Here is a 12488-nt window from a genome sequence, read left to right on the forward strand (position 1 = left end):
TTTTTCAGCCATAGATGTTTTCACCCTAAATTTTCTTAGTGTGCAGCACACATGACTTTTCCAAGCATTGTTATGTATAATGTTGCTCTTATATTTTGCAGGACTATTCTGAAAGAGAGTGGTTTTGCAAGGTATCTACATTCAGCTGCCTTAATCAATGGAGCTATGCTCATTTTTGGTGGAAATACTCATAATGATACTTCCCTGAGTAATGGAGCAAAGTGCTTTTCTGCTGACTTTCTTGCATATGACATAGGTATGTATTGTTTTCTCTTTTTCACTGAATTTTAAATCACTGTTGCTTTCAAATTGCCACCTAATGTATTCCTATAATGTCTTCATCACAAACACCTTAAAGTTATTTACAAATTCTTCTGTAAAACTGAAATTAAACTTCTGTTTCTGAATAGTCTTTAGGCTTTGTTTTGTGGGACAAAACATATTATCTAAAATGGTGGATTTTGTTTTCATTTGAATAATGTTCTCCTATGAACAGGAGATATTTCTATATTAATTGCAAAAAGTGCATTTTGCTGTTGTCAAAAAGTGTTGAAAAGACTGTCTAATGAATATAACCAACAAATGTCAGTTTGTTTTTCATACTGAATGTCTGTCTACCTGGTACTTACAAAGGCCAGTGCTGGAATTTTAAGAAAATGTTTCCCCCTAAGTAAGTTCCTTAAATGGTTTGAAACTGGGGGCATTTTGTGAAACACACTACTTAGTGCTTATATCAAAGTGCCCTGACCAAAAAAGAGACATGGAAAAGACAAAGTAGGCAGTGGTCTGAAAGGTGAGGCCCTGGTCAGGTTGTGATGGTCAAAAAACTAAGGAAGCTGGAGCTATCACGAGTATAGAGCTGTGAGGACATGTAGGAAGTCTGCATCAGAAAGAGGCAAATGGCATGAGGACAAGACAAAACAGGATCAACAAAAGCTGAGGAGAATCAGACCCTTGGGAGAGCGATTGTGTGAAGTTAGTGGCTGTAGCTGAGTCAGCTTGAACTGATAGCCATGATATGTGCATTGTGCTGGATATCTTCCTCTGACAAGCTCCTCTCACCCACTCTTTTTCCCATATGTTTCAGATTAGAGTATTATTTAAGATTCCCACTTTTGAGACTGAAAAAACATTTGATCGTGATGACTACCTTGATGAATGTTTTTTCAGATGAAACAATACCTCACACACAATCTAGAATGAGCAAACTTGCAAAGTGGAAGGAGAGTTTTCGTGGCTACTCCCCCACATAGGCTAATGAGATAGTGACATTAAGTGAGTCAGGCTGGTAATAGAATATGGGGCACTTACATAGTTATGTTAAAAATAAGCCTTCTTTTCACAGACAGAAAAGTTATTAAGCTGTATGTGCTTTGTTAGAAGAATTTTAGTTTTGGATGTCTGAGCCTCAAGTGCTTAAAAATAAATGAATACAGTTGAGACCCTGTGAAGCTGCTAGTATGCATTACAGAGGTACAAATGGTGGATTAAAATTCTCAGTGACTGGAGCTCAAAAGCTGAAGTAAAACCTCTCTTTGCTCTTCTCTTTCTCCTCATCCTTCCCCCCCTGCCAAGCCTGAACAAAACAAACTAAACCCTCTACTACAAAAAACAAAAAGTCACATAGACTTTGATAGCACCAAGAAGGTGGGAGGGGTCTGAGTTGTCATACATGGAGAATGAGATGATTTGATAGCAACAGCTGTCATGAAGTAGCATCAGATGGAACATGCAGTTAGGAAGTCATGCAGTTAGGATGTGTAAGAATTGTTTCCTATGAGCTGGGGTTCTGGGGTTGACAATGGCTTGTGTGTCCTATTGGAGTGCCATTGTGCTGTGATGATAGGCTATGCAGATCTATTGAAATAAACACACAGAGAAGAATTCAATTTTCAGGACCTGGGAGATATTTTTGTAGAAGAATTTTTGAAGAATTTGTGAAGCAAGTGTTTAATACAAACAGACTCAAGTTAGACTCTGCATGGGTATTAAGGTTGATTGAAGCATGAAAATCCATTGTGAGATGAGAATAAAAGGATGTGGTATATTTTATTTTACAAGAGAGTAGTTGAGAGCAGAAAAGGTTGTTGTTTATAAATATATGAAAAGAATAAACTTTGGAGGAATACTGTTTAAGGCAAAAATCTCCAGAGAAGACCAGATGGGTGCAGGCTGTTGTTCTTAAATGTTTCCAGCCATTGCCTACTGTGAGAGCTGTGCGGTTGTTTTAAAAATGCCTCTGCATAAGATTGTGCAGGCAGTAAACCTGGGCAATTTTTAGGAGTCTACAGTGGTTTCTGTTTATTGCCCCTGTTCTTGCCTTAAACAGTTTTCCCTTCTCTTTTGTTCATGTTCCTATTTTATGCAAATTCTACAAATATAAACACACAGGTCATATTTGGCCAAAAAGCACAACCACTTGTCCTGAGAGCTAAAATTCTGGAAATACTTACACTGGATCCTGCTGAGAATCGCTTGTAGATAGCAAACACATCTGCTTTTGGCAAGTGTTTGTCATCTGGCTACAGTTCTAGTAAGAGGTGAGACGTGACCCTTTTTATAGGGATTAGCTGATGTCTCTTTATGGATTTGTGTATCTATCAACCACTCTGTGCTTGCTCTCATAACAAAACAAATGGTAAATTTATTACATGGAATGTGTGCTCTAACTTGATAGTTTCAGCAGGTATGTGAATAAATCCTCAGAACAGCTTTATTTTTATTTTTACTTTATTTCTGTACTACATTTCTGTAGCTTTTTGTGTGTAGGTATCTGATGGAGTAAGTTAATGATTTTTCCCACTAGTTAAGGTTACAGCTGGTTTTAATTGTTAATGAAGCACGACTATCCTGCTCTGTTAGAAAACAATATTACTTAGTGCTGTACATTTGCTTATAGAACTTGCAGTTGAAAACAAGTAATATGAGTCCTAGGATGTGAATAAGCGCAACCTTTGGACTTTCACACACCAGGACATATTTTTGTTTATTCTAGTTCATGACCATTAAGTACACTTCTTGGTTGCAACAGGATCTGTTTTTTTTTTTTTTTTTTCCTAGTTAATTACAATATTTAATATGCTGGTTAAAAGTCATATCTTCCATGCATTTTCTTGCTGGAGAAGTCCAAAAGGGAACAGATGTAGTAACTATTCTTAAAAAATTCTATAAGGATTGATTTGATGCAAGCTTAATCTTCTGTATTATTCATTTGGCCAAATTAAATACACAGTCTCACGGCACACATTAGATACAGACATACTTATTCAGAAAGCAGTAAATACTTATTTATCTAAGAACTTGATAAATAGAGAATGAGTATATTTCAGAATTTATTTGTCTTGCATGTATCATGAGCTTTGAATGATTGGAAGGCAAAATATACTGTGTTATCGATATCATGTTTCTTTGATACCTTGCAAAGGATGATGTCTAGAAACCAGCTGAGTCCTAGAGATAGAGGCTCTACTATTTATGTTTAAGTTGAGCTACAGAATACTTTTGATAATATCTTGTATTATATATGGCATAGTTTTATGGGTAGTGCTTCAGCTTTTTATTATCCATGAAAATGCTTACTGTTTTTCATATTAATGTGAAATAACGATTTGGAGACATTTATCTGAATTAATTTTTGGTGTCTGATGGGCTGGCTTCTAATATTAACTAGTAATCGGGGCTCCACCTAAAGTCAGTGTCGGGAAATAATTATTTCCAGAGAGCAATTCATTTCACAAGGCTTGGAATAGAATGATTATATTCATCTTTTTTTTTTAAGCCTACCATTGCTCTCTAGGTACTAAACTTAGTTTACATACATAAATTTTAGATGCTTTAAGTGCCATGAGCCAAGAAAGAGCTGAATTCAGTAATTTTAAATGCTTCCTGCATCTGAATATATTTGTTAATGCTGAAGACTCAGAAATCTGGAGGCGCTATAAAAACTGTGCTGCCCTTATTTTTATAATTCAATATTATTTCACATATTTATTAAAAAACAAACAAACATCAGAACAATGAGAAGTCTGCCACATGAGTTCTACAGACATGTTCTTTGCTATGTGTTTGTTGTCTTCTATTGCTCTGGTAGCTTTGTGTAAAGATCCTCAAATGGTTATCCTTGGGGAGATGAGGAGTTTTTTCCTGACTGTGCTTATATGAGGCTGAAAAGGAACCATAACAATGGGAACAAGGTTGCTACTGCCTTGGATGCTCTCTTAGACCTGTTTTTAGCTGCTGATGATTATGGCTTTTCTTTACCTACTGGTCACTGGAGTGCTACAGTTACCTGTTCAGTATGTAAAAGAAAGCTGACGTACATGGGATGTCCATCATAATGACAGTCATGTTGTGAACACTCAGCGATGCTCCATTTTCAGGGCTATAACCACAAACAACTTTGTGCCATGAGTACATTTGATAATGGGTTTTGGAACAAAAATCTCACCTTGCTCTGTTCTCTCTTAAATGCTTGGGTAGAAGAGAGGGGGCAGCATTCTGGCTTTATTATTTCACTTTCATTCTCAATCTGTGAATTTTTTGAGGTGATTTAAAGTGTGTTTCATGTGTTTGTTTTCCTTATGCTGCTCCGTAATTGATACCACAGAACTGATGGATTTATTGAAGCATAGCTATATAAATCTGATTCATATTTTTATGATACTAACACCACTGGAAATATACTCTTTTTCTCAGTGTATTTAGCTTTTCAAAAATATTAGTTGAAACCACAGTTTTTCTCAAAAATGTGGAAATTGGAGGAATTGGACAAAATTAAGTGATCACTAAATGGTGGGGTGAGCAGTTAGAAAGATGTGTATGTGTGGGTCTTGGTAGTCATAAAAAGAGCTCAATTTTCAAGTTGGGGAAGTTGTTGAAAGACTTTTTAAAACAATACTGACTATGTTTTATACACACTCAGAATGACACTCAGGAGCACATATTGAAGAACTTGTTTCCAGCCCATTGTGATTAATGTTTTTTCTCTTCTGAAACCATGACTTAGGAGTAATACTCAGCATCACATCACTTCAAGCCTAATTCTTTTACATTTCTATTCTTATCATAGCATAAGAAGTATCTGAAGTTGTATTTTATGTAGTAGTAGTGAGACAGAAAAGGGAGATTCTAACTGCTTAGATTAGTACTTAAAAAACAAGCAACGAAAACAAAAGCTTATTTTTTTAAAAAAAATAGGGTATTGATTTTAGTCTGTGGTCAAATGGTAATGATAGTAAATATATTTCTGTATCCCTGAGGCAGTTATTGCCATTTCACTGTATGGAGCACTGAGTCTCTGCCTTTTTGTTTAAAGCACTGTGTCTGGTTCTCCTGGAATGTGTGCGGAACGACAGGCAGAGAACCTCTACGAAAACAAAAAAAAAAAGCAACCCAACCAACTCTCAAATCATTGCAATGTGGCAGCTGCTTGCATGCCCTCTTCTGGTGGTAGCTGTATTGCAGGTTTGCTTGTATTTATAGGAGAGTGAGATTTAATGCACTAACGTGCATTTAAGATAAGATTCTTTTGTAAATTCTTCTACATTCAGGATTTCTACCGACTTTTAAAAATATAATAAATAATAAATATATAAATTTGCTTTTAAAAGACGTTATTTGTATAGTATTAAGGTTTTTTTCCTTTGCTACCCAAAGTTTAAAAACTGAATTTCTGAAGTTTGGAAAGCATTTTAAAAATTGACCACTGAGATTGACTTCAGTGGTACCAACTGGTTGCCCATTCAGTGGTAATCAAAATGCTTTTATTTCATGATAAAAATAGTTCTTAATTGTTGTGTACTTGTAAAATAAATTGTTTAAACTCTCATTTAATTTTAGCTTATAGTTATAGTTATAGACTCTGATGTATATGTTACATCTGTAGTTAAAATTAAATTCATGCTGTTTCAAACACGTTTGCTGAGAGTAAGAGCTGATTACCTGAACGAAGGAATATATTTATTCAGCATGTGTCGGAAAATAAGTTTTCTGCTTCTGCCTAACTCAGGTGATTTAGATGGTTATTTACTTCTGTATGTGCTTCTAAATATATCAGTCAGTTATACTGATACACTGACATATATCTCTAGAGACTTCCTACCTTGTCTTCCAGTTCAGAAATACAGATTCTGGAAGTAAGGTACAGAATTCTGCCTGTTTTTAGACTGCACTAACAAAGATGAGGCTGGAGCAATGCTTCCATTTCCTCCCTGTTTCTGACAATATTCTCTTTTTAATTTTTCTTTTCTTGTTCAGTGAAACAGCAGTAACAGAGTGGTGAAGAGCCACCTAGCTTGAAGGGCTAGAGCATTTTCTTTGAGATGAAAGCTTTAGGTTTAAGTCCCACTGGGCAGGAAATGATCCTGTTTCTTCTATATCTTGGGTCATTACTCTAACTAGTATGGAGTTATAGAAAATAAGTATTTTTCCTTCTATTGTATTTTGGAATTATGAACTCTTTCTGTCCTTTAAAAAGAAACAGTGTAAGCATCTTGTCAGATTCCATCTGCAAGTTCTGAGCTGGCATTGGTGCTGCTGCTCAGACTTGAAAGTGACGTTGGGCATTGCCAGGGACAGTAGGCTGATAAGATACCAATCAGCTTCTCTACTTTGAGTACTTTGAGATCTTCAAAAGAAGTTTCAAGATGATAGGCATGGATGAATTTTATTTGATTTTTCTTTTTGTTTTTTACCAAGTAAGAGCCCCACGCCAGCTGTTAGTTAACTATCTGTGTTTCACATCAACCAGTCTTTGCAGAGAAATTCTGATGAGGAATTTATAGTACCACAGCTGTATTTTTTCTTGCACAATGGCCTGTTCAGTGTTCAGCAGTCAGTGAGAAGGCTTGGAGGAGATAAGAGGGAAGGCTATTTGTAACGTGCTTCCCTCCTCCCTTTCCTCTTGTACTCTATTGAAAAGAACTGCCAGTTTGACAAATATCGTCAGCAAGCTAGGAATTATTATATCTCAAGCCCTCAAGGGTTTCTTATCTGAAAATGGGTCTTTATTATGGTTTTATGGTTTTCTTTCAGTGTTAAATCCCATTTTTTTCTTAAGTAAGATTCTAAGTACAAGAAAAAACTATTTGTATATGTGTGTACAAAGAAAAAAAAACACCATGCAATGCTTTCCTAGATGGACTGAAAGTTTAATGTTTTCTTTAAGTGTTTTCTTTACCATCATTGACATGAGCTGAGACGTGCTGTTTCTGTTAAGGTACAATGACTTACAGCAGCAGTAATATTCTGGTTTTGCAGTACAACACAAAGATTTTGCTGATGTGTTGAAACTTTATAGCTTTTAAAATGAAAATACATTCTTGGAATAAAAATTGAACACACAATTGTTGATCAGTTTTATTTTCCAATAAATAGTACTGTTGCTGGTCTTAAGCTGTCAGATGATTCAAACATCATAGAAGCATCAAATGCCAATGTTACTCTGATATACAGTGGATACAGAACTTTTATGTTTAATATTATTCTCAGCCTCATCTGAACCTTGTGATCATAAACAATTAATTGATGATCTTCTACTGTGAGCTCTGCTATAGACACTGTTCAAGAACATCTCTCTGGTATGATGTACATTTCCATTTAAGAAGAGAATAACAGAAGGGAACAGTGGAGAGATGCTGTGTATTAAAAATACAATCGTATTATGTTAAACGTTACAGTGACAGCATGTGGATGTTGAGAGAGTGGATTCTGACATCTGTTGGCCCACTAAGACAGTGAACAAAAACTCAAAAACTTCAAATTCCTAAATTCACTCAGGGTATGATACTGAAATTATTGCTGCTTGGACCAATTGCATTACTGTTGTTCTGTTCTGTTGCTGTTGCTCTGGGGAAGCCTTGGTCCCCCAAGCAGCTTATTACTGCAGCGTTGTCCCTGTCTGTGTCTCCTCTCATGTGCCATAATTCACCCTTCAGTGACCTTCCACCAGGCTGTGTCAGTGTGGTTCTATTACGGAAAGCAAACTGGACAGAGAGCTGCTGTGAATGGCTTTCTGCATCTGATGTGCCAGAGCAGAGCTGAAGTGTTCTGACAGTAAAAGTGAGAGCAGGATCAGGGTGGCCAGCATTAGAACAATTTTGATGCTGGATAATACTGACCTTAAGGACAGTTTCTCTTTCTTGGATGACCTAATATCCATTTGTTTTATTTTATTTTGTTTTGTTTTCTTTTTACTTTTTTCAGTCTAAGGGAGTAGGGAAGAAATGTATTGAAATTTCCTCTTGTTTTTCTTTTTTTCTTTTTTTTTTGTGTTAAGCAGACCTCCTTGGACTATGTGGTATATGGTGGTATCACTTTAGATTTAATCAGTTCTACGACTTGCAAAAGTTATTCATATCTAAAAATATGTTTTCAGTGTGCATAAGGCTTACTTCATTTAGACATGCTCATCTTTAGAATTGTACAGATAAATGAATTCAGTACTACTAGGTAAAAATCTCTGTAGGAATTACAGTAACACTCTGGAAAGCATGAGGTTTCAAAAGTGCTCTATGCAGTCTTGTATGCCAGGGAACTTTTCAGACTGTTATCTCTGTAGGATGCTTCTGTTCAAAGTAGGATAAAGCAGTTTTTGCCTAATGGAAACAGGGGAAAGAGGGGGGAGAAAAAAAGTCCTGATGATTTTAATAGAATAGCTTAAATAAAAACCAAAGTAAACATAAGAACTAAACAACAAAGAGCAACAACGTGAAGCTAGTGTTGAAAGTTCTAAAAGGTATCGGAATCAGAAATTGTACTTTAGAGTTGGTGGGACCAACAGGTGATGAACTCATGTAAGAACATTTGAAGGAGATGAAGAGCTGGTGGTCTCTTCTTACAGTGTGTTTAACATCCTCTCCGAGATCAGAGGAAGTAAACACAGTTAAATAGGGGATAAAATTTTTCGATGCTTTAAATATAGATGACTGTCCAATAAAATCCATTCTGCATGTTTTGTTGCAAATTTTGAGATTATTTTATATAATACTGTATGTTTTCCTTTTGTCTTTTAGCTTGTGATGAGTGGAAGGTTTTACCAAAACCTAACCTGCACCGAGATGTCAACAGATTTGGTCACACTGCTGTTGTCAGTAATGGGTAAATGAAGCACATTTTAAATTTTCTTGACCACCTTTTGTAATGAAAAAAAAAAAAAAGAAAAAAAAAAGACAGCAATTATATCTGTGTGAAGTATGGCTTAATGACATATAACTGATATAATTTATTAACATGTAAAATATTGCTTAGCAGTGGCTTGACATATCAGCAGTCTGCTGTAGTGTTAACGAGCAATTTGGCATGTAGTGGAACCTATTCCAATGTTGTTTCATTTGAACTCTCATGTTTACTGAGGTGTTTTGTCACTGTTGTGAACTGCAGTGAATTTGAATTCAGGACCCATTGTAATCCTCACTTGGATGTGTGTCAGGTTTGTTTGTGTGTCTTATTATTACTTGTTGCCAAATGACCCAATGTCTGACATTCAGCTACTGCAGATGACTGTCCCACACTATTGATCACTATATGTTGTTGGCATCATTATAAGACCACTGTTTAAGTATAGGCAGACAATCTACAGATCTTCTATATAGGATCAGAAATAATGGTGTAATAATTCAAAAAAGATTTTAACAGATTTTAATAAAAACAAAGCAGTAAGCTGTAACACAGCACTTGAAAATAATCAGCAAAAGTTACTTAAGAGAATATCGGGGAAATGAGCAAATTTAGCAACAGATTTCACATTCTGATATTTGCTGCTTTTAAACAACTAAGCTATGTCTTATACTCAAGAGATGTAATTATTCAGTGAATTGGGTTCAAGGTGAAAGTGACTGTTGCCTTTCTTGAATTTAATGGTATTTTTAGAAAGGTTTTAAGAAGATAATGTATTATGAGATAGTCTTCAAAAATATCTCATATTGATAACTATATGATTGTGTCTATTATAAGAGTATAGGATACAGCAGATACACAAGTTCTTTCTAAGTATCTTTCAATCGAGACTGCTCTTAATACTAAAGGAGAAGATAGGAATAAGTTCTCAACTCTGGTCTTCTGCTTTTGATCTTAGCTGCTACTGTACCAAAGCCAGATATCCATCCCTAAGCGTTACTGGTAGGCTTTGAAATTTTCAAGGAAAATGTCCTCATTTCTTGCAGGTGATTTTAACACGCTTTATTTTTTCAATATGAAACTAAAAAATGAGTACTGTTTCCTGCCTATCCCTTCTTTCTTCTTTCTAGACATTTTGTATTTATCAGCCACTGATATAACATATAGAGATTTTTTTGGTAGTCTATACTTCCATGGAGAAATATGTAGAAAAGCATATCAATCACTATAATGCAATCACTGTTAGGGTCTTAACTAGGGAGATCTGAAGAATGTTTTTTTTATAATATGTTATTTTTTATTGTCTATCAGGACAGCTAAAGAAAAAGGAAATGTATTTATAGTTACAATATGTTACATTTGCTTGCTTTTTTTTAATAGGTCAATGTACATATTTGGGGGTTTTTCAAGTGTTCTTTTGAATGACATCCTTGTGTACAAGCCTCCAAACTGTGAAGCGTTCAGAGATGAAGAGCTGTGCAAGAACGCTCGTCCAGGGATAAGGTGTCTGTGGAACAAGAAACATTGTGAATCCTGGGAATCTGGAAATGCTAACAACATCCTTCGTGCAAAATGTCCGAAGAAAACAGGTAAGTCTTGTATGAAATTTTTGATGCAGTGTATGAGACAGAGAGAGGAAAAACAAAACAAATCCAATGAAATGGGAGAAAACTATCAACAGGCCAATCTAGTGATAATGACAATTTAGGGATTCATGTTTTGCAATTATTGAACTCTGATTTTGGGGCAGTTGTAAATAATTTTCTGTATTTACAATACAAGCTTAAGGTGCTAAATAATGTAAAATATAGGAGGGTTCAAAGAGAAGACTTTGAATTTTGCACACTGTGTTTGACGAACGTATAGAAATGTATATAAATGTATGTATATGTAATAATGTATATAAATACATGTTTATTTAAATAAAAGCCCTCATGTTCTGATTTCAGCAGACAGAGCACAGATGGCCCTGCAAGTGATAGCTACCATTACAGGCATATGGCACTATCATGTCTGTATGTACCAGAATAGGAAAGGGAAATCATCAGTGTTTCAAGTAGTTTATACGTCAATGGGGATGTTTGTATAGAAGTGTAGAGTTCAGCCACAGCTGGAGACAAACTTGAGACAAACTAGTCCTTTGCAGCACTATGTTGAAGTGGGTGTGAGTTTGCCTGGTGATTTTCTGTGTGGCATTATGATAGCCATATATTGTTTGAAAAAGCAATTGAACATTATGAATAACTGTAGCACTCTTGTTCCTGAGCATTTTGGCACGTCATAAATAAATTGCTTTTGAAAGTGTAATTCTTATACTTTACATGAACAGCATATGCACTGCTACAACGTATACCTATTTTCTACTCGCATCTTTCATGGCATACAATATAAAATCACCACCCAAACTTTGGCTGTTTATTAAATGTACAAATGGTAGTCTACTTTCAGTGCTTCTTTATAAATTATTAGTTCTGCTATTAGTGTTTCATGATGGTTGGGATTTATTCTGTTAGCTCTTATTTGTTTCTGAACTGGGTATAAACTTGGAAATAGAAGCATTATCTAACCAAAAGGTTATCTGGGTAGTTTTCTGAAGAACTGCTTTTGTAGAGTTTCATAATATTAAGAGATCTTGAATCTAAAAGGTTTCAGCTCTTCATGGAAAGAAGGATCCTGAGACTATAAATTAAGAAATAACTCAGGTGAAAGTAGATCTTTTCAAAGAGAACCCCAGCATAGCTTTGTATCAAAAAGTGTTTATGAAAATAAAATGTTGTCAGGCTGAAGATAAAAGGAAAGTTAGGCCCAATTTTGAATGTTTCTGCATTGGGGTAAAACTGCACCTAAACATATATGTAACAAGAATGCTGAAAATTGCAGTTCTGAAGAAGCTGTTTGGATCTGTCAAAACCTTTGCTAACTGGACAGCACATCTTCACTACTGCCATATCCTTCCAGTTTTAGGTGATAACGTTCTGCCCCAAGATGTGTTTTCATTCTGTTCTTTTACACTACTTAGCTCAAGTGTTATCTGGTTGATAGCATCATGTCAGAAAAGTGATGATGGTCAAGATTGAAACATAAGCAGAAACTTTAATGGGTTTGTGAAAGAGCAATTCTTGGATAATAAGCCTTTCCTGGCAATGGAATCTCTTAAACATTCATGATCCCAAGACTTGTTTCTAGTTGCAGAGACATTAAATAAAGTAATTAGTGTAGGATGTGATAGGAATTCTCCTCCATGGGTTCATAGTGATTTTGTAATTATAACAGAAGTAAAGCATTTGTGTTTCAAACTGTTTTAAATAGCATAAATTTAAGTCCAAGTTCTTGAGCCTTGTGTTAAGGAGTTGACATGAACATTTTCCTCCAAG

At 35.4% G+C, this 12488-nt stretch overlaps 1 protein-coding gene across 9 annotated transcripts in view; it reads left to right on the forward strand.

The window, feature by feature from the left end:
• The window catches only part of ATRNL1 (attractin like 1), a 402227-nt gene that overhangs the window by 72001 nt on the left and 317738 nt on the right, over positions 1 to 12488 (forward strand). For all 9 annotated transcript variants that reach the window (XR_014948932.1, XR_014948933.1, XR_004307738.2 and 6 more), the window contains exons 10-12: positions 102 to 256; positions 9012 to 9096; positions 10495 to 10703. Coding sequence is in view for 6 of the 9 variants with exons in the window: in XM_032445435.2 (XP_032301326.1) it covers positions 102 to 256; positions 9012 to 9096; positions 10495 to 10703 (449 nt within the window). In the remaining 3 variants the exon portion in view is untranslated. The remainder of the gene's footprint in view (positions 1 to 101; positions 257 to 9011; positions 9097 to 10494; positions 10704 to 12488) is intronic.

This window comes from Coturnix japonica, chromosome 8 (assembly GCF_054131305.1).
Source record: "Coturnix japonica strain WE chromosome 8, WE-NBRP24, whole genome shotgun sequence".
In the NCBI taxonomy this organism is placed as follows: domain Eukaryota; kingdom Metazoa; phylum Chordata; class Aves; order Galliformes; family Phasianidae; genus Coturnix; species Coturnix japonica.